This window comes from Saccopteryx bilineata, chromosome 1 (genome assembly GCF_036850765.1).
Source record: "Saccopteryx bilineata isolate mSacBil1 chromosome 1, mSacBil1_pri_phased_curated, whole genome shotgun sequence".
In the NCBI taxonomy this organism is placed as follows: Eukaryota; Metazoa; Chordata; class Mammalia; order Chiroptera; family Emballonuridae; genus Saccopteryx; species Saccopteryx bilineata.
Window position 1 is genome coordinate 43,760,988 of NC_089490.1, and position 22,608 is coordinate 43,783,595.

General features: G+C 41.2%; 1 protein-coding gene across 1 annotated transcript in view; it reads right to left on the reverse strand.

Annotated features, from left to right (window-relative positions):
- The window catches only part of COL9A1 (collagen type IX alpha 1 chain), a 95,527-nt gene that overhangs the window by 66,151 nt on the left and 6,768 nt on the right, over nt 1–22,608 (reverse strand). The window contains exons 5-10 of the mRNA XM_066253201.1: nt 18,428–18,824; nt 6,303–6,386; nt 5,512–5,532; nt 4,000–4,074; nt 3,655–3,690; nt 3,443–3,505 (exon numbers count right to left, since the gene is read on the reverse strand). Coding sequence (XP_066109298.1) covers nt 3,443–3,505; nt 3,655–3,690; nt 4,000–4,074; nt 5,512–5,532; nt 6,303–6,386; nt 18,428–18,824 — 676 coding nt within the window. The remainder of the gene's footprint in view (nt 1–3,442; nt 3,506–3,654; nt 3,691–3,999; nt 4,075–5,511; nt 5,533–6,302; nt 6,387–18,427; nt 18,825–22,608) is intronic.

A 22,608-nucleotide genomic window follows, 5' to 3' on the forward strand; every position in this document is an offset into this window, starting at 1 on the left:
GGTTTAACCATAATTCTAGAATTTAATTCTAATTCTTGTTCTTCCTATCTTAGATGCATGCTATAAGAATAAATAAAATACTGTTTGACAGAGCTTGCTGAGCATGCCACTGCTAACAGTATCTCTAGGAATGTTTCTATTGAACCTGGCCTGTGGTGGTGCAACGGATAGAGGATCGACCTGAAACGCTGAGGTCACTGGTTTGAAATCCTGGGTTTGCCTGGTCAAGGTACATGTAACAAGCAACAAGCAATCAGTGAACAATTAAAGTGAAGCAAATATGAATTGATACTTGTAGCTCTCCCCCAACCCCTGTAAAATCAATCAATAAATAAAATCTTTTAAAATATATATATAATAATATTTCTGATATTATTGATGATAGTTACACAGTGGTCCTTTGGATGCAAGGTTATAACCAAGCTTTGACTTCTCTGATTTTACATGTGTATAAGGGAGAAAACCTAGTCTTAGCAGGAAAGATCGTATATGTATTTTTCCTCGTATTTACGTTTACCGTGTATAATTTTGATTCACAATAATTCTTACTTATCAAAGAAATAAAAGAGGAAAACATTATCCATGACTGAAAGAATTGCATTTATATGTGTTTATGAAGATAAAGTTCCATACAGTATGGGAGGATATTGAAGCTGACTGTGTTCTGAACTCCCACACTGCTGCTTGGCAGGGCACACCCGCCTTCAGTTTCCTCTAGCATTCCAACGACTCAGGTCTGGACACTCAACACTTAGTTCGACAAGCATAGCTGCCATGACTCTTTCACTTTTTCTGTCAAAAATCCACTTAACTTAGGATAATTACCTTTAAACTATGTTCCTTTTAGATTCTTCCAAACATCTTCTGGTCATGCTAATATTTTGTTAATGTTAACCACATGTTAACATTACCAAAAAATACAGCTTTGCAATGAACCAAAGAGCAGCAAACAAAGAGGTTGGAGGTGTTCACCCAACCTCCCAGGAGGAAAAGATTATTGAAGCTTTTCTACTTTCTTACGTCCAGGGACAAACAAACAGCAAGCTCTGATCTAATTACTGATATTTCCTTATTCTCGGTGTCTATTTTTAATTTAGAGTAAACAATTTGTCTAAAATGTCAAATGAGCCAAAGGGTGAAGTAAGAAAACTTTTCAGCTAAGAATTTTATAAGTCTCATGTGGCTCCATTTCATATTTTGGTGAACATGAACCACAGAAACATTTATAAATAATTACAAAATATCAATTATAAATTGTCTTTATTATCCATTGAATTATCCATATCATTTTTCTCGATTAGTAATTCAAATACATTTTTTTAACTTTGAAGATCTGGTTTGTTCTGCGCTATAGTACTGCAATTATAGACAAAGAAAAAATACTTGTAATTGTTATTTACATTGTACTTCTGAAGATTTTGAAGTACTTTCATTTGTTTATCCAAAATCTCTATTTAAGTAAAGAAGTTATAAAGCAAAACCAGTTATTGTCTTCATGCTACATCAGACTGTAAAATGAAGGCACAGATTTGAGTCTAGCCTTGTGTCTGAGACAAGACTCCAGGTACTTCAACCACCACAAAAATTAATAATAATAATAAATTCAATTATAAAATTTCTTTTCACACAAAACAAGTCAGATCTAAGTATCAAAGGGAATTCAGAAGCAAATCCAACCTATATTGGGCTACTAGTTTATTTAGTGGCCTTGTATTTTTCAGACTTTTTTATTATGTGACTGTTTCAAGTCAGTCAGAATGTTTCTGAGAAGAGTTTGATAGCTAAGCCATATAATTTCAGTTTATATTGTACAAATATTAGTCCTTAGGAGCCACTGTCACTTTGCATGCATGGAAAGTTCAAACTAGATGCTTTGAAATGTAAATTAAAGTCCATGTTCTAAAGCATCAATACTATAGATAAATACCCTGATTATAATAATTTGATAAAGCATATCTTTTGTTAATATAATAATAATTATTATTATTATTCAGTGAGAGGAAGGCAGGCAAAGACAGACTCCCACATGTGCCCCAACCTGGATCCACCCAGCAAGCCCACTAGGGGAAAATGCTCTTGTCCATCTGGGGCGTTGCTCAGTTGCTCAACAACAAAGCTGTTCTTAGGACTTGAGGCAGAGGCCATAGAGCCATCCTCAGTGCTGGGGGTCAACTCACTCCAAAAAGTCATGGCTGTGGGAGGGGAAGAAAGGGAGAGAAAGAGATGCGAGAGGGAGAGGGGTAAAGAAGCAGATGGGTGCTTCTCCTGTGTGCCCTGACCAGGAATCGAACCCAGGGCATCCACACCCAAGGCAGATGCTCTACCATTGAGCCAACCAGGCAGGATGATAAAAAGCATCTTAATAACTGTTGAAATGTAGTTATTTTTCTTTTCTCAACATGAAAGATCTGTCTTAAACTCTAGTAAAAAATTTTTTGAAATAACAATCATAGGTTTTCAGATGCTTCCTTTGAGTTAGAATAATCTTCGGTTTAGGGAAACAACATGAAGTGAACCTGAAGGATAACTTGGCTACACCACTGCCTCTCCTCTGAGAAGAGACGCCACACCTCACTTCCCTTTGTGTCTCCACCACGTCCAGGACCAGCCTGTACTGGGAACTCAGTCAGTATTAGCTGAGTGCCTAGAGACAGGAGGTGCCAAGAGTCCTGAAGTTGTTTTTTTCCAGTCAAACATCACTGTATTTAGTGTTAGGTTTACCACACAACTCAGTATGCTTCCTGCAGCGGGGAAAGTTTGCTGGTTCCTAATCTTCAAGCAATTCTAGCCAGTTTACTTTTGTCAGTGAGGCCAGCTAAGAAAACACCCAAGAAAGAGAGAAAACTAGCTTTGAATTTCCTATTCCATGTTTGCTGACCATTTCCCTGCCCCTACCCCACCCTCAGACATCCTCACTCACTTCAGGGCCTCCTCTCAAGCTCATTCGTCTTTTTTTCTTTTCTTTTCTTTTTTTTCTCTGCTTATTTCCCTGCCTGAGGCTCTTCTTCTGAATTAATCTAGGGAATGACAGTATAAAGACCAGAGCAAAGACACCTTGCTGCGAAGCCCTAGCAGAGACCAGTCAAGAGTTCGTCTCCACCCCCTCCGGGCACCCTCTGAGCGGGGGTGGGGCTGAGAGTTCACGGGTGAGCAGAGCGCACAGTCTGTGCAGGAACCCGGTGCCCATTGCTCTTTCCTGAAAGGAGGAAATGCCAGCGCTGCCTGCAGCCCCTGGGGAGCCTTGAGGTATGACGTGTCTCCACCCTCACAGGCCCCATTGCAGAAAACTGCCGCCTCAGTTCCAGCCAGGCAAATTCAGCTGGGTCTACCGCCCCCACTCCCACCCAGTACCCCTCCAGCACTCTGCGTCCCTCCCTCCCTCCCTCCCCCCTTCCTCCTACACACACACACACACACACACACACACACACACACTACTCACGTCAGCGCCTGGCGTACCAGGCTTGCCAGGAGCGCCAGGCTTCCCCGTTTCTCCAGGAGGACCCTGAGCGGGGGGGGGGGGGGGGGGGGGGGGGGGGGGGGGGGGGGGGGCAGGGAGAGAAAATGTTGCAAAGGTGAGACTCTTTGGACACATGCGGCTGCAAACCGCGTCTTAACGAAGGGAGTGGGGTGTGAACGCGTTGATCAACTTACCGGGGGGCCCGGGGGACCCTTTGGGCCTCGGTCACCCTGGAGGGGTGGGAGAGAAGGCAAGAGCAGTCTGTGAGGCACTAGGAACCCGGTTGGGAGAACCCCACGCGTCCATACAGATGGGGACAGGACGGAGTAATGATGGAGGTTCATGACTGACGGGGGTCAACCTCCCCCCCTCCGAAAATCGCTAGTCTTTTAAGGTCCAACCCCCGACTGTCACCCATGTCCAATCCTGCCTTTGGGGGGGGGGGGAAACTTGCCCTCTCAATAAAGAAGCCCCGAGCCTCTGAAGAAAGTAGGAAAGGGCGAGACTAAAGAACAGAAGGGCTGGAAAGAGACACTTACGTCGATACCGTCGATGCCAGGGACTCCAGGAGGGCCCGGAGGCCCGGGGGGACCCTGCTCGCCTGGGGGACCTCTCTGACAAGAACAGCACACTCGGGTTAGTGGAGCACGTTGAGCAACAAGGAGAAAATGCGCGCGGGGTCCTGGGGCCCCCACCTCCCACCACAGAGACGCCTCCCTGTGGAGGCCGGGACTGGAAACCCAATATAATATACGTGTATCGAGCTTCCCAGCTAGGGCAGGTGGCTTCGGCTCTGCCGCATTCTGAACAGGCTCAACAGTGGGTTAAGAGCTGCATGTAGGCCCCCAAAGTGAGGAAAGGGTTCACGGGGCCTCACCTCTACAGAGAGCACTAACCCAAAAGGGGGTCGTGAAGGAGGGCCTGACGCCTCCTTTTTAAAGGGATTCCGTAATGAAAATGGTGGTCACTGGATACCTCGATTGCATCAGTAATTGCCAAGTCAATGTTTGTTCCTGAAAAGGAACAGCTAAGAATGGAGGTGCTCCACGTCAGATCGATTACAGTATCGTTCTGTAAATCTCTCCCCGTCCAGTGGAAATCTGAGCAGAATACTCTTGAGGAAAAGACTGGGGAGGGAGAGGGCAAAGGAGCCCTGAAACCCGGCGAGCTCCTGGCCTCGGTTCAGATTTACCTGCAGCGACACTCCCTTGCATGAGGTCTTTGCACCTCGCTTCAGAACTACACCAAATTTCAGGCTGACCCTAAGGAGTGACCCTTTTTATCGCTTGCAAACAGCTAAACCCTGGCGGTGCTCGAGGGGCTGGTGGTGTCTAAGCGTAAAGCACGCTGTTTAGGGAATGCGGGCTATCTCCCCCCCTCCTTCTAAATTTAAAAGAAAGAAAGAAAGCTTCTTTCATCCAGGAAAACTTTGTTTTTCTAAACTGCAATGACCAGACAGGTTACAATAGGGTCTTTGTCAGTGAAACCGCAAACCCCGGCTGTGCTCCCCGCCCCCGCTGCGTCCTGTGGCGCGCGCGGGAGGGGGCGACGCGGGACCCCTGGGGAAGCTGCTGGAAGTTGGATGAGAGCCAAGGCTGCCAGTGCCCATCCCCGCGCGGCGGGCACCGCCAGCAGGACGCGTGGTTGAGTGCTGCCACCTCGGGCTAGACGGCGGGAGAGGGAGCTTTGGGCCGCCTGCCTGGATTCCTGCCTTCCCTGGCCAGCCGTAGAATGTGACCAGGGGAGGGGGAGGGCGGTAAGAGGAAACCAAGCTAAAAATTAAACTCCGCTCTCGAGACACCACGGCCTTCAGCGTCTGAGCCTGCAGCGTGAGGTCCCGGGTCGACGGAGGCGTTCTTTCCCAGACCGATGGGTCATCCGGGGTCCCAGCTCCCACAGTGGCCGCTGCAGGTGCTCCGGCCTGGAGGCCGCACGCTGCCTCGGAGCCCCGGGGACGCTCCCAGCCTCCCCCGCCGCTCCCTCGACGGCTGGGCCCCCACCGTTCCCTAAATGCTCTGGGGACATGCACACACTTCCCGCCCCCGGCTTACCTGCTCGGGAGTCTGGCTGGGCTGGTGAAGAAAAAGATGGGGAGAAAGTGAGAAGGAGCCCTCCACCCGCACCCCAAACTCGCGCGCAACTTACTTGAGCGGCGCACAAGCAGAGCCCTGACAGCAGCAGCCGCAGCCCTAGGAACCCGTGGTCCCGCGCCGTCCAGGCCATACCCACCGCCCTCCGCTAACCCCGGAGACCGACTCTGCCTCCGGCTGCTGGGTTAGGCTTCCGGACCCCACACGCATAAAGGGGTACTTCTGCCCCCGCAAAAAAAAAAAAAAAAGCGCCCCCAGGATTAGTGGTTGCAAAGGTGCGGCGGCCGGGGAGGCTTACGGTCCTTCTGTTTATGAATGGCCCTAGAGAGGGTCCTGGGGATTGGAGGAGAGCTTGCGGGCCGGGAGGAGGATAAAATGACAACAGTCCCCCTTAACCCTTTCCGGCGCTGCACAGGCCAGGCCCGAGAGCGCGGCTCTGCCTCCGCCCACCCGCCCCAGTGCCGCCTCCGGCTGTCATCGGAGCCTCCTTAGCTGCCTGTGCGCCATTGTGAGCGATAAGCAGACCCTCCGCGTTCTTGGAGGGATGTTTTGGAAGGCGGTAAGCGACCAAATGTAGAATCAGACACCCCTGGGTGGTTTCTACCCTCCATGCTGTGGGTGGGACCTGTGCTTTCTTCATATCTATCAGATCGGTACAGCAAAGCCTGGACTTTTAGTAGAGAGTGAGGAGGCAGGATGGAGAGGAGTCAGCTGGGTGTGGAAGCGGCCTTTGCAGGTGGAAGAGGACTCACCGTTATCCTTGCTGGCAGCTCATGGCAAGTTTCTCTGCTGGGTCGGAGTGGGTCACAGTGGATCAGCATCCATTGAAGTTCAAACTGGATAAAGACAGAAGACAGTTCACACTCGTTTGAAGGACAGAAACAGTCATTTAAGAAAGAGATGAGCCAATAAGTGTGGTCCAATTGCTAAGTGACTGAGACCAACTTGAACTGGTTGATCTCAGTGGACCGGGACTTTCATTATTCCTTAAATATATATTTCCCGTGGAAATGGGCTGGAAGCCCTTCCCACGTTTCTCTGATCATTGAATGCAGATGTCTTTAGCCCTGCATTACTCCAGCATAGCCAAGGCAGGAAACGGATCACTGGCACTGGTTTTCTATTTCTGTCCTCACCACACCCCCCAAGAAGTAGATTATACTATTAAAATGAGACCGAAGAAAACAGAGAACTATCCTAGTTACAGGCCAGGAAGTGTCAGCATCTGAACTGGATCCCAGGCCTACTGAACTCCATAGAAAATATATGTGCCAGAGGTTCCCATGAGACAAGATTAAGGACAGGTGGCAAAAGATGTGGCAGCAGGAATAAAGAAGAGGAAAGAAAATCTGGTCCTGGAAGAAATATGCATGCTAGGGAAGACAGTCTCCATGGAGTGGTCACAGCTCAAAATGGAAATAGGAAGGACCAGAAATGGCGGGAATGGGAGGGAAATCTAGAACTCAGGAGGAAAGAAAAGATAATAAAAGTATTTAAAGTTGGTATAATCTTATTCATTTTGTTGCAGAGATATAAAAATTTTAAACACTTGACATCTAAATGTGTCCTGACAAGTTCTTACATTTTAGCAGATGCTAAAGGAGAAAGAAGGGGGAAACAGAAAAGAAACAGAACAAAGGAAAAGTGGCCAGATCTGAATCTGAAAGCCTCAGGAGACAAAGAGGTATCCCACAGGAAGCCAGCCCTGGCGCATACTTGCTGGCTCCTCTAAAACTGTGCAAGTTCCTGGCTGGGCACTTCAAGCCAGATCCATATCTCTCGGTCAGTTGACTTCTTCTGGTATTATACAAATGTTTAGTTAAGTATCCAGGTTCCAAATCTAAACATTTTTTTTTTCATCCAGTAGTGAATTGCATACCATCCCATCCGCCAAATGGACTCTAGATCTGCTGAATCTAGAATTAAGTTAGACACATTTTTCCCACTGTTATAGGAACACCCAGAGTTGAAGTGACTGGATGGAAGATCGAAACTGGAGAGGATGGAGGGTGTAGACCTGCCCTGCTACCCACAACGAAGCATAAGTTAAGCAAAACAAAGTTTTCTATTTTATAAAAGGTGAAACTAAGACATTAAGCTTTCACATTCCTGCACCGGTGCCTCTTCTCACATGATTCTAACTGCCCTAGAGTTCTCTTTCTCCATTATTCTTGTTTCTCTCGACTTTACCATGCAATTGCTCCAGAAAATATGGACATCTGGAACAATGAGTTAAGTCAGATAAAAAGAAAATGAGCAGCAAAATCAAGACATATTTTAAGATGGAAATTTATCTACGAATTTTATGAAAATGATCTGTCTTTGTGTTGTGAGTTATTTAATAATATTATACTGACATTTTTTTAAAAAATGCTTTCCCATCTACACAATGTCTTGCTGGTAAGGAAATTACTTTAACCAGACACTATTTTTATTGGAATATTTTTGTTTGCTTGAGATTTTATTTTGGTTTCGTTCTAAATTGCAGTGGAAATTTCAAAAGAAAGATAAAAGAAAGAATGGAGCAATCTTTTCCTTAATGAATACTAAATACATGACAGTGCCTCAAAAGACTCTGAGGCACACACATCACACCTGGGTGAAGTGAAGCAGAGAGGTTAAATTATTTGCCACAGGTCACACAGCTAGTAAACGGCAGAGCTAGCATTCCAAATGGGGCTGGAGTCTAAATTAAGAACTTTCTCTACTACCCTGGTCACCCTCCCCAAATAATGCAGAATGAGTTATAATTTTGTAAGGAGGTAACCACGGTATGTGGTGGCTGAATGTTTGTATTAAAGATGAATTAGGAAAGAATCATCTAGAAATTAAACTGCATAAGCTAGTTTCCAAGATCTGCTAGAAAACTTCAGAACTATACTAAGAAACTTCCAGAAGAATTCAAACCTTCCCTTATTTGCATGCTTCTTACAGAAATATATCCAGAAGCAAAATTTCTAGTGTTCCTCTAAAAATTGACAGCTATTTCTATATGCCGGTACATATTAATCTATATAATAAAATATCATCTAGGAAAAAGTTTGTAACTTTTTCTCAATGACCAAATAAAAATATTACCAGAATAAGAAAAGCTATCTTTCCATTCCTTAACTCTCAAAATAAGAAAGACCATATATAATTTTACTCACTAAGTCCTTTGTGAATTGGTAACTCAAACTAAGAATGGATTCTGTGCATGTGTGCAATATTCTAATTCTCAAAAATAATTTATACCGTATTCACCTTGAGAGACTTTAATTATACTTATTGCAAATGCAAAGTGATTCATTAAGCTGTTTTCTCAGAAATGTAATTCTCTCTGGATAAATTCGCACACCTGTTTAAATATGTGAGATGCAATTGTGGCACAAGATAATGCGGCAATGAAATGTGATTCATCTGTAAATACAGGCTGGGTTGTTGAGAACGCAACACAGGTCAGAAGTTTCTGCACACATCTGTGCATCCACATAAACATCACCTATGCACTAATAATCATCTACACAACAATCATTTTTCGCATGCAATATGAATTCCAATTTGCATGTTAATTATTCCAAAGGAAGACTGGCAGAGGTCCTTGGTAAATGTCATTTTCATTATAATCTGAAATGCTGACTTCCACGTGTTTCTCATTTTCTTACCTGGAATCATTCTTCTCTTTGCATGCACTCTGATGAAATATATCTGACAAATATTTTGACTTAGTCCTTCAGGCAACATCTTTAAGCCACTGTATAAAGCAGGCACAAAGGAAACGTTCTAGGGCAGCGGTTCTCAACCTGTAGGTCGCGACCCCGGCGGGGGTCCTCGAACAACCAAAACACAGGGGTCGCCTAAAGCCATCGGAAATACATATTTTATTTAAAAATGTATTGTATAATAAATATGTATTTTCCGACGGCTTTAGGCGACCCCTGTGTTTTGGTCGTTCGACCCTCGCCGGGTTGGCGCCCACAGGTTGAGAACCGCTGTTCTAGGGAAACCAGAGATCATCTCCTCCCTACAAGGAGTTTACAGTTTAGAAGACTAAAGAAAAACCCAAGCAAAGAAATAAAAAAATTTTTTTTTCTTTTGAATCTGTTCAACAGAACAGAAAATGCCTGAGCACAGTCCGTCTTCTCAATGTAAAATACTTCACCACTATCTCAGGGAAAACTGATTTGTGTGAGTATAAGGTGCCTTACATATGCCTAGTGTGGTATTATCACGTCATGTTTTCTAGAAAACCAAGGTATAATCCAGCCTCTTAAGCTAAAGTAGTGTCCAGCTGATAACCTCATAAAACAAGTAATTTTGGCCTCAATTCTCTACTCTTCTAGTAAGACTAGTAATTTCTAGCTATTTTGCTAAGTTGTTTAGAAAAATGAGCAAGGTATATAAACTCTTCATAAGAACTAAACAAAAACAAATAGCAGACAACCATCTTTTCCTCCTGAGAGAGAATCTTATTGACAAACTATGGAACTTGGTTCTATATTAACGAGAACGGCACAAGACTTGATTTTTTGTTTTTTACAAATGGAATTATGATTAAATATTTTCAGTATAAAACATCTAAGAACTAGCTCTTCAAAGAAAAAATTTTTTAACTGGAGATATGCTTCATAAAGCCTCTCTCTACTCAGTGGCAACAAATATTGAAAAGAATACTTGAATTCTCATCCTTCTCAGTTTACAAGAAAATCTTAGTTCCTATTATCATAAGGGACCTCCTCCAGGTGGAGCTCCTTGGTTGCTCAGCAGGAGGCTCTGAGCTGCTTTGAAATGAGAAATTCCTCCAATTCTATGTAGACGAGGCCACACAGTTCCAAACACAGTGCTAGGAACTGAAGTTAGACATGAGTTGGTGGCAATCGTCTGAACCATACCAGAGGCAGAGGCAGAATGATGAAAGGCAAGACAACGGTAAACTTGAAGGTAGCAGACCTGGTGTGTAGTAAGTCATTCATTTTTTTATTCCACATATCTTTGTATAACACATTCATATACTTTGATCAATCTATGGAAGCCACAAAAATGTTTAGTACGTAGGCCGTATCTAAGCCAAAAAAATGCTGTTGACAATAAATACTACTGCAGTTGACGTGTGATATGGCTAAGGTCATCAGCAAGGGGATCCTATAACTGTCATATGTGAGCAGAGCCCTGAAACAATGAGGGCTCATATACAGAGATGAGGGAAACAGAGTTCTGAAGAAAAGAGGTGACAGTAACAAGGCACAAGGGTGGAAAGTGATACAGAGAAGAGAGCCAGAATTGCTGTCACAAGAAGTAGACAGATGTCCTTCCTTGAATTCTAAACTAAGGAATTTTAATTATTATTGGGTAACTAATTATTAGATGACTATCAATATTTGTCTGCAGCAAGGATATGGATAGGGAAAAGTGGCCTAATTTAAAAGAGCATTTCAAGGAGATCCACGTGGTAATAAGTACCTGATCCTTTAAGGCAGAAAGAGGCTACTGGAGTAGAGCATCAAGAAGAGTTATGGTGAGGGATCCTGAGTTATGGTGAGGGGTTCTGAGTTATCTGACAACTTAAAAAAAAAGACCTCCCCTCAAGCCACATCCTTCTCCAGCTGCCACCCTGTTTCTGCTCCCCTTCATACAAAACCCAAAAGAGTTGCCTATATCCATTGACTTCAATTCCTTTCCCTTCCATTCTCTCTTGATCTCTTTCCAGCTCAGTTTTTCCTCCCAATACTCCAATGGGTCTTTTCTCAAGTTCACCCTCATTGGTTTCTATACCTAATGGTCAACTCTCAGTCCTCAAATAAGATGGATCTTATTTGGTCCATCTACAGCATTTGAGTGAATTGACCATTCCATCTTCCTTGAAATATTATTTTCCCTTGACCTTCATGGTACGACAATCTGCTAGTTCTCACTTACATTACAAGCTGCTTCTCATAGTCTCTGGTTGAATCTGCCTCACTTCAGCAACCTCTAAATGTCAGTTGTTTCAAGGTTCAGTTCTAGGACATCTCTATCACACTATTTCTCAGTAATTTCATCTTGTTTCATAGCTTTAAATATCATATACATGTTGATAACTCCCAGAGTTTTATTTCCAGGTGGAGCTGTCTCTTTAACTCCAGAACATATCAATCTGCCTGCTCAGTATCTTCGCTTACATGTTTAAGCTAGTGATCAGCTTAGATGTTCCAAACTAACTCCTAATATTCTCACTGGATTATACCAGGTGGTCACAAATGCTGCGGCGGAAAATAAAGCAAGAAATTGTTGTGCCTGGAGAGAGGTCTTCATTGAGAAGAAAATTTTTAGCAAAAACCTGAAACACTTACAAGAATTAGCATGTGGATATCTGGGAAAGGAAAATTCAAGAAAGAGAGAACATGGAGGGACAAGAGTCTTTCCCATCTCAGTAAATGACACCTCTGTATTTGTAATTAGTCATGTCAAATAATATTGGTGACACCCTTGATTCTGCTTTCTCTCTTACACTTCAAATCCTGGTTTTTTTACCTTTAAAATATATCAGCATCTGACCAAGGTGCACCACATCCACAACTCCCACCTTCTTCCAAACCAAGATCTCCTTCGTCTGAATTACTGCAATAGCCTCCTAAGGTATTCTCTTAAGGTTGTCCCAAATATTCTTTACTTCTCTCCTCCTACGGTGTATTATCAAACAGTAACCAAAAAGATGCTTTCCATAAATGAGAACATATTGATTATCTACCCAACACCATCTGATAGCTTCCCATCTTACACAGCAGGATATCCAAAATGCTAATACAATGTTCCCATCCTCACTTTATAATGTTACCCCGCTGCCTACTTCTCTCAGCCTCACTCCAGCCACACTGGTCTTGATGTGTCCTCAAACATGGCAGACATCACCAACCCCAGTCTCTTGTCCCTGCATGTTCTCTCTTTCTTGAATTTTCTTTTCCCAGATATCCACACGCTAATTCTTGTAAGTGTTTCAGGTTTTTGCTAAAAATTTTCTTCTCAATGAAACCTCTTCTAGGCACAACAATTTCTTGCTTTATTTTCCACCACAGCATTTATGACCACCTGGTATAACATACATTTACTCATTTATCCATAGTGTCCATTTCCTCTCCCCAGAATGAAGGTAAGCTCCATTCAATCTTTAATTTCTGTCTATAACTGAGCAGGTATTTAAGAGTTGTTTAATGTTAATAAATGAATGCATAGAGATGCTTAAGAGATATAATAAAGAAAGAATTAATACTATTTTTTTTTTTGGTTTGATTACAAGTTGGGGCAAGCCCCCTTCCCTGGCTGGGTTTCAATTTCTTCACCTGTGAACCGAGAGTTTTGGACTTAGTTTCTTCGAGCTTTGAAAGCCCATGAGTTACTGACAACATGTAACCGCAACCACTCACCATACAGAAATTAACAGGAAGAGAAGGAGGCTGCCACTGAATTAACCTCTGGCCTTATAGCCATGCAGTCCATCTAACAAAGATTTCTTTATGCTCTTGGCCCATACACATCTTAATTGAAAAACTGATTGCATTGATTTTTTTTCAATTGCAACAATATGGGCACAGCAGGAGCCACAAAAAATTTTCACTGTTTCAAAATTTCCATTAAAAACAAGTTTGACCATCATTTCATTTTTATTCTGGTTACCCATAGTATTCTGGTTATCCATAGTATTCTGGTTACCCATAGTCCCTTCCCCGAGTCATGGCTCCCACTCTGCTGGTGTCTCCTTTCCTGCCTGCATTTCCTTTCATTGCCACCTAGTGGGAAATCCAGCTGGTGTCCCTACGATCTACAGCTCAACAGGCTGCGTTTCACCTCCAAGAAAATTGCTTTGACTGCCAGCGTTCAAAAATATTTCGATCAAGTCCCACCAAAGTGTTTTTAAAACTATTTTTCTATGAATATGTTCAATAGCATTACCATTTCTTCTGTATTTATTTATCACCTTCAAGTGACAGAGTGTTTGTAAAAGGTGCACTTGTCTAAAACAATTTTCTACGTCAAATGAATAGTTTTAAAACTATGCATAGGATAGATATTACACAGTACTTTCCTATAACATTTCTTAAATACCAGAAACAATATTAATCACAACCTCCTAACTGATTTTCCCATATTATCAACTATGACACACCATTTTTTCCATTTGAAAGCTAGTATGATTTAATTCTGTGGAGTAGAGAAAAGAACAGAGAGCTCCTCCAATCATAGTTTTTCTGGTTCTTTCTATTTACTCTTGTATTTCTTCTGAATTTAACAAAAAAAATAATATAGAGCTATCCATTTGAAATATACCTTTAAAAGCATTATTTCTGTCTGATTAATCCCGTTCCACATTCATTTGGAACATGTACAGGGAAAAGGACAAAGGTTTGAGTCATAAATTTGTAAAGCCGCATCAACTTTTATCCTCCCTCAAACAAGCCCAGATCCCTAGTGCAATCCCTGCAAAGGGGAAAAGGCTAACTTTGTTTTCTAATAGAGCTGTACAAAATCACTCTCCTAGGCAATCATGCTGACAACAAACAATAAAGAACCTGTCACAAAATAGCATGTTTTTATGATATGCTGCCAGGAAACTGAGCTTTGCGGGGGGATAAATAGCACCATCCTAAAATATGGGCACAAAGGAGAATAGAGAACATGGGATTTATTGCTGTAAAATCAAACTAACAATGCATTACAGCAGTACATTGGGAAAAAATATAAAATGCTCCAAAGCCACTAAATAATCATGAACCATGAGAAGGTGTTGGAGTTGGAGACCACGTGAGCAACTATATTGCAAGCCTTACGAAAACCTCCTGAACTTGGTTTCCTTTTCCAATTTAGAAAAGGAAAAGACACAAAAGATAGAATAGATAGGGGAAAAGCACAAACAAGTACAATATCAACGAGTCCTTTAGCATTGACGCTCCGTCAAATGTTGTTTTCAACTGCCTTTTTTATTAAGCAGTTCTTCCGCCTACCGCTTGATATCTGTAAATGCCTTCAGAAGGGATGTTTGCTTTTGATTTACTTAAAAAAACAAAAGCAACTGCTGATCCTGAAAAAAGGTATTCAGTTCATGGATAGTGTCAAAGATTAATAGGAATCTATTTTCATGAAGAAAAATTGGAAAGTACCTTGTTCTTTGATGTTTTCATGCCATTGGGACATCTCATTATAATTTAAAATTTCTCACACAGTAATATTGAATATTTTCTGTCTCTAAATTGAGTAAAGGGTGCCTTATTGTTATACTTCTTCTACCTCCCAGAATATGTGGATACCACTACTCATCATTCTTTCAAGAGACATGTAGTCACTTAATCTTCAGTAATTGTCAGAGACATCAGTTTTGGCCAAATTGGTAAGATCATAGGATATAAAATAAAAACAAGGCATTAAAATAACTTGTGGGCAGTGGGCTTTGTCTAGGGACAAGCATGATTGTTTGACTATTCTTAGACTACAAAAGTGAAAAGCAGTGCAGGAATACTAATAAAGATTAAAAAGGAAAGAATTGATATACATGGCAATTCCCAAATGAGAGTCCCTTTGCCTAGAATCCTGGACCTTTCCTTCTCTTGGCTGACTCTCACTCATCCCCAGGTTTCCTCTGAGACATCATATCTTTTAGGAAACATCTTGACTTCCCTCTCATACTCCCGACTCTGATCTGAGTGAGGAGATTTTCCATGTGCTTCCACTCACTGTCATGGTCCTCATGGTGTTATATTGTCATTATTCACTATTTCAACTCCCCACCCTCTACTGACTAAAAAATATAAGAGCTATGATTAACTTCACTTTGTTTACCCCGTGTATAAGCACACGATGACATTCACTAAGCAAATAAATAAGTAGAATTAATGTCGGAGGACATGTTTTATACTGTGAAATCTTCCTTCTTTTAAACAAAAATTGTTTGTCTTGCAAAGTAAATTCTGAAAATTCTATGCAAATCACAAGTGTCTTCCCAAATAAAATAATGAGGAGATGTTTTCTAAGGAAAGATATATAGTTACATATATTTTTATTTTTCATCAGAGGAAAGATAGTTGGCATAGCAGAAAATAAGTAGATTAGAAGTTTTATATCTAATGCTGTTTCTTACAAGCCAAGAAACCTGTTTGAGAGTACTTCTTCAACTGGGGAAGGGAGATGATTCTGTCTGTGCTTGTTAACTTATAAAAGTATTGCAAGGTTCAAATAAGTTAATGGGAATGAAAGAATTTTGAAAATATTAAATTGCTGCATTACAGGTATTAAACTTTTTTTGTTGTTGTCATTGTTGTTAAAAAGTATACAGGGCCTGACGCAATGTATAGAGAGTCAACCTGGGACGCTGTACCCCAAGGTGGCCGGCTTGAGCATGGGCTAATCAGGGTTGAGTGTGGGATCACAGAAATGACCCCATGGCTACTGGCTTGAGCCCAAAGTCGCTGGTCTGAGCAAGGGTTACTGGCTCAGCTGGAGCACCCCTGCCCCATCAAGGCACGTATTAGAAAGCAGTCAATACTTTTTTTCAGGCAGAGTGAAAGCTGAGGAATACATTTTGGTGACAAGTTTGAGTTCAACATTTTCACTGCCGGTCCTTGAATGTGCCATAAGTAAAAAAAATTGGCCTATATCCTTGATTTATTTTAGTTGTCACTACCATCACCACCATCATATCATCAAATATGGAATTTTTTAATATCCTCAATATACCAAGTCTCTTGTGTTTGCTTGTGTGGGAGTCAGAATTCAGTACACAAGAAAAAATAAACATTCAGGCTTGCTTCAAGTAGTTTTAACATCAGCAATACTGACTGGCTGAAAAACCCCTTGGTGGACCAGCACCAAACGTAACCCCAGCTTCCAGGTTCTTTGCTGCATTCCTGTACTTGGAAGAATAAATACAGTAGAAGATAACTGGCCCTAACTGGTCTCCACTGTGATGTGAGACTAGACTTGTCAGAAAACCTACAATCAGCCATAAATGTATTGGCTATACTATAATAGTTTAATATATATTAGATTATACTAATATAATTAAATAACATTGTGATTTTACTGCTCTGGCAATCAGACAATTTAATAGTATGCGCATATCAGGGATTCAGAATTATAATGACTTGTAATGGTTGTCAAGGTCAATGACTCAATAGATCAATTTTACAAATACTTGATTGATACACATCAGAGTGAAGGGGTGCCCTTCGGTCTTTTCCCACTCCCTCACGGCTCAGAAATGACATGGATATTGCAGAAGTTCAATGTTGTCTGAAAACCACTCCAGTGTTATTGCTAAGATTTTATTGCATAAAATTCAAGATGGCACAACAGTGGTCCCATTGGCTTTCTGACCCAGCCTCTTGAGATGTGATAACTCATTAGTTGAAGAAATACTTTTTCAAGTGTCTACAAGCCAGAGCAGTAATGTGGCAGTTACAAATTGTTTCCTGTCCATCACAGAACATAGAAATTTCACACTACCCTTCACACTAATCACAATTCTTCCCTTGGAAATAAATCATTTGAACTATTCCATTACTGAGATGCCTGATAACCGGGGTTGTTTTTTTCCTTTGGAGAAGGGCACAGAAACAATTCAAAATCTTTGTATCACCTCTGCGACACTCCATGATATGAGTTTGGTGACTAGAATTTAACAGCTCTGAGAGAGCAAGAGAGCGAGAGAGAGAGAGAGAAAGAGAGAGATTGGCATAGTTTATTTATTGTAAATTTTTTAGTTTACCTAAAAGAACACTTGTCCTTTAAGATATATTTTTTAAATTCCTGTCATAATATTATAAAATATCCTTTTAAAGAATTGTTCAGTGAAAGTTTACCAGTAAAAAAATGATATGATTATATGGTACTTGTTGGCACAATTATGTGTCATTATATAATTCCTTACCTTTATATCCATGAATCTTTATAACAAAAATCATGAATAGAGCTCTAAAATCCTTTACTTGTATAATACTCCATACAAGACCTACTTCTAAATAAACAAATATTTTGCCCTCTGTGCAGTTTTCCTTCTTGCTTAGCAGACATCATATGGCTTCCTAACATCATCTCTCACACTCCAGTTAGTATCCCTCATCACCACCCCCACACACATACACACGCACACATACACTCACTCACTCACATTTTCACATGTGCATTTCATCCAAACCAGGTAGTCTTCAGATCTTTCAACATGACCTACTTATTCTCTGCTTCTTTTTCCTTTAATGCTCTTCCTCTCAACTAAAATACACTTTCTTCTCTTTTTTTTACCAATTCAAATCCTTCTATTTCAAGGTCCATTGCTTCCAAGAAGCGTGAAATTCTTGACTGAATCCACCACTCATCTTAAACTTACTTTGAATCTTCTCATTAATTATTAATGTATAATATGTACCACACTGGATTTGGTTTGTTTTAAGTCCCCTCAGAAGGATTCTGGGTAATCCAGGTGAACATGTAGCAACTTTCAAATAGACTTTATCTCCAAAAACCAGGAGCCATCTACTTAACTTCCTCCAATTCCTCATTCTAACAGGCACTGAGGGGTTTTTGAATAATACTTGAGTGAATAAAAAAGATAAATAACTGACTTGATCACAGTAGATCCAGTGTCGACCTGGAATGCTGAGATCGCTGGTTCAAAACCCTGGGCTTGCCAGGTCAAGGCACATACAAGCAATCAATGAATAACTGAAGTGAAGCAATTCTGAGTTGATACTTCCCAATCCCACCCACCCTCCTTTCTCTGTAAAATCAAGAAATAAAATCTTTAAAAAAAAAAAAAAAAGATGAATAACTGTTTATTGCTTAAGACATTCAGATGATTACCAAAGGTCTCTGAAGTATTGATTTTTAGCAATCTGGTTTTGACTTCATCTGCTATAGTGCATGATTTTATACTTACAGGAACAGAAACTTGAGGATTATCTGCAAGTTTTCCCAGCACAGTAAAGCCATCGACATTGATTTGGCCTCTTGGCTTTATAGGTAAGGATTCAATCTTGTTGCAGTCAACAAAAAGAGTGGCACTGCTCCTTTCCACGCCAATCATAATCTTATGCCACTGGGAATCGAACATGGAGGGCAAATTTGAAAAGGTTGCAGATTGGAGGCTTCCATCCAGTCCCTTGTATGAAAATGCAACAGATTTTGTTTGGCCATCAATCTTCACGCCAACTTGCTCCTTCCCTGAGGAATCCTGAATCTGCCAAATGCTCCACTTCTTTTCCAGTGTGCTTCCCGTCATCCGAAAAGTCGTTAAAAAGGAGTATTCTTCAGGCAGTCCACTGGGATATAAATGCCTGAGTAAAATTTTAAAACAGTCAACATAGATCTTGTTTTCTATACCCATGCATATTACCGTATTCTCTTATGCTATTTTAGATTCTAGAGCTACAGAAAAGCTACAGTGTGAGAAACCATGTACTGCTTGTTCTTTCACGACTCTCCATACAGACCATCACAGAAGTTCAATTATTCCTGTACATTAATGCTCCATCTTAAAATACACACTTAAAATAAAAACTCTCCCTCAAAACTAAGGAGAGTTTCTAATGCCGCACAATCCCAACAATATCACTATTTATACTGCCTAAAGAGCTACTGTTCAGCAATTTCCTCTCAGCCAAGAAATACATTCTTACTGAGTTCTTGGCACCATTTCTTCTGCAAATGAAAGAAGAGATCATTTGGAATCCAAATCGGCTCTGCTGGTTTATGAGACCACTTAATTAAAGTACCTTTTAATTTTTTTTTCTTTTAATACAACACACTAGGCTTACTGCCATAGTTGCTTGGGTGTTCCCCTCCACAATTATATCCCAGGCCCTTATAAGCTTTTTGAGAATCAGTAACTGTTCTTTCACACCGAGCAGGTTTTCCTTCTCTAGGGAGTTCAAAGTGGGATGTTAAATTAGCAGCGGTGGTTTGTCACTGGAAGTGTGACAAGGGGAAAGTGACCAGTTCTTAATTCTCTGCTCCAACCTAGTTGTTTCCCAATCTGACAACTGAGTCTGCATCATTGCTACATTCTTGCTTTAAATGGCAGCATAAGACCTTGAGTGTCCCTAATGCACCTCCAGTCTATGTGGAAACTGGGAAAGCTGCAAAAACTACCTGGTTCTTCTTCTGTTGAAACCCAACTGCTAAAGCCTGAGGACCAACGTTTCAAACACAAAACAAACAAACAAACAAAAAGATCAGGACATATTAAGTGTAAACTTTGCCTTTCGAGAGCTTGACGGTTTTATTCTACCTTCTTTCTTCTAAGTAGAGAAAATTTCCTAAGTAAGAAAGAAATGCTAGGAAAACTAGATGCCAGTTAATATGGCTTGCTAAATAATCATATTTGACATTTCTGAGAACAGATATGGACTAAGACCCAAAATCCCAAATAACTTTTCTCCAGGTCAAACTCCTGTTATATAGCCCCCTTCTTGTGAAGAGCACGGAAGAGAAAGGCTAGACTAAATAAATAAGTGGATGCTGACTTAATGTGTTATAAATTAAAATGAATAACATATAGATTTATTGAATTGACATATACATTGTTGCCAGTTACATTAAAACATATTGTTGGGGTCAAGAATTTCAAAATCAAAAAATTCCTCAGTTTTAAGAATGTTTAGCAATAGTGAAATTTCTCTATCTTTACTTTGACTTTAACTATAAACCTTTGTCATCTCTTATAATAGTAGGATAAAAAATATATATATATATAATTTTTTACTGAGAACATTTTTATAAACCTCCAGAACATGGGTCAACTATGTCAACAAATTTTATTGTTTTATTAGTTTTATAAAAATAATAAATATAATATGACATAATATAAATAAATGAGAAACTTTTCATTTGAGTGTTCTTTTATCATCCAAATATTTTTCTAGCTATTATTTTCTAAAATGACTGGTTTTTATTATAATACTGGATTAATTCCTTCACCAGTACACATTCTTAAATGATTACTGGTGATGTATGCTACAATTATTTCAAAGCTTTCTTTTCTTTTCATTTTTTCATTTTTCTGAAGCTGGAAACGGGGAGAGACAGTCAGACAGACTCCCGCATGCGCCCAACCGGGATCCACCCGGCACGCCCACCAGGGGCGACGCTCTGCCCACCAGGGGGCGATGCTCTGCCCATCCTGGGCGTCGCCATATTGCGACCAGAGCCACTCTAGCGCCTGAGGCAGAGGCCACAGAGCCATCCCCAGCGCCCGGGCCATCTCTGCTCCAATGGAGCCTTGGCTGCGGGAGGGGAAGAGAGAGACAGAGAGGAAAGCGCAGCGGAGGGGTGGAGAAGCAAATGGGCGCTTCTCCTGTGTGCCCTGGCCGGGAATCGAACCCGGGTCCTCCGCACGCTAGGCCAACGCTCTACCGCTGAGCCAACCGGCCAGGGCTATTTCAAAGCTTTCAATTCACCAAATGCCTTTTCTGTCTGTCAAGTGTACAGGCACTTTTTAACAAGTATATTTAAAAAGATTCAGTTTGGAGCTAAAGAATAAAACATGTCCAGAATGGAGATGTCTCCAACATCAATTTTAACTTTTCTTTTCTTTTTTTTTTTTTTTTCTTTCTGAAGCTGGAAACGGGGAGAGACAGTCAGAGAGATTCCTGCATGCGCCCGACCGGGATCCACCCGGCATGCCCACCAGGGGCTATGCTCTGCCCACCAGGGGGCGATGCTCTGCCCCTCCGGGGCATCGCTCTGCCATGACCAGAGCCACTCTAGCGCCTGGGGCAGAGGCCAAGGAGCCATCCCCAGCACCCAGGCCATCTTTGCTCCAATGGAGCCTTGGCTGCAGGAGGGGAAGAGAGAGACAGAAAGGAAGGAGGGGGTGGGGGGTGGAGAAGCAAATGGGCGCTTCTCCTATGTGCCCTGGCCGGGAATCGAACCCGGGTCCCCCACACGCCAGGCCGACGCTCTACCGCTGAGCCAACGGGCCAGGGTTAACTTTTCTTTTAATATTGATTCTGTTTGTCATATTTCCTTTGGACCTCAGATTTTCAGAATACACTTATTCCAGGATAACTTCTAGAGAGAAACTAAGTTCCTTTAGTGACAACATAATAGATCGCCTGCTGTATAATTATAAATCTTATAGAAGTGTTCACATTTCATTTAACTGACCTCAATTTGGAGTTGGGAGATAAGATTTAAAAGTTTTATTCAGGGGTGAAATTTGACAAGTATCAATTTAAATTATAAATAGGTTATTTTAATATTCTTTTCATCTAATAATCTAGATTTAACCAGATCATTTTTGTTCCAAGCCAGTTAGCTCTCTTGGTTAGATCTTCATCCTGAAACACCAATGTTATCTGTTCAATCCCCAGTCGGGACAGAAGTAACTAATGAATGCACAACTAATTGGAACAACAAATGAATGAATGATTCTCTTTCTCTCTTCTTTCTGTCTCTCTAAAATCAATTAATAAATCAATAAATAATTATTTATGTTTCATTGTTGGCACTTTCCCCCTTTACATTATATGTTTGTTTACTGAAGTAACAAACACAAGAGAATTAAAATGTAGTATTTTATCAAAGGTATAATGAGTCTTATGAAATGAATAAATAAATATTACAAGCATAGTTCCTTCAAATTCTTTTCACCTATGGATGGAATGAACATTACTACGGGCACTTAGAATACGCTGTTGCGTAGATGAGTGTTAAAAATGAGTAAGCAATGTAAATTTGTGATTTCTACATTGGGCAGCTGCCCAGCCACCCACCTTCGAGAGAACCCTGATCACAAGTGCCATTTTAACAACCAGTTCGCTAAACTCAACAAAAAATTAATTATGGGTTCTGTTGAACTGGTGCAAACTGGCTGAATCCCATCACTAGTTTGAGGTTTTTATAAAAGGAAGAAAAGCCTGACCTGTGGTGGCGCAGTGAATAAAGCATCAACCTGGAATACTGAGGTCGCCAGTTTGGAACCCTGGGCTTGCCTGGTCAAGGCACATATAGGAGTTAACTCTTCCTGCTCCTCCCCCTTTCTCTCTCTCTCTCTCTCTCTCTCTCTCTCTCTCCTCACTAAAATAAATAAATAAACTTTTTAAAAAATAAGGAAGATAA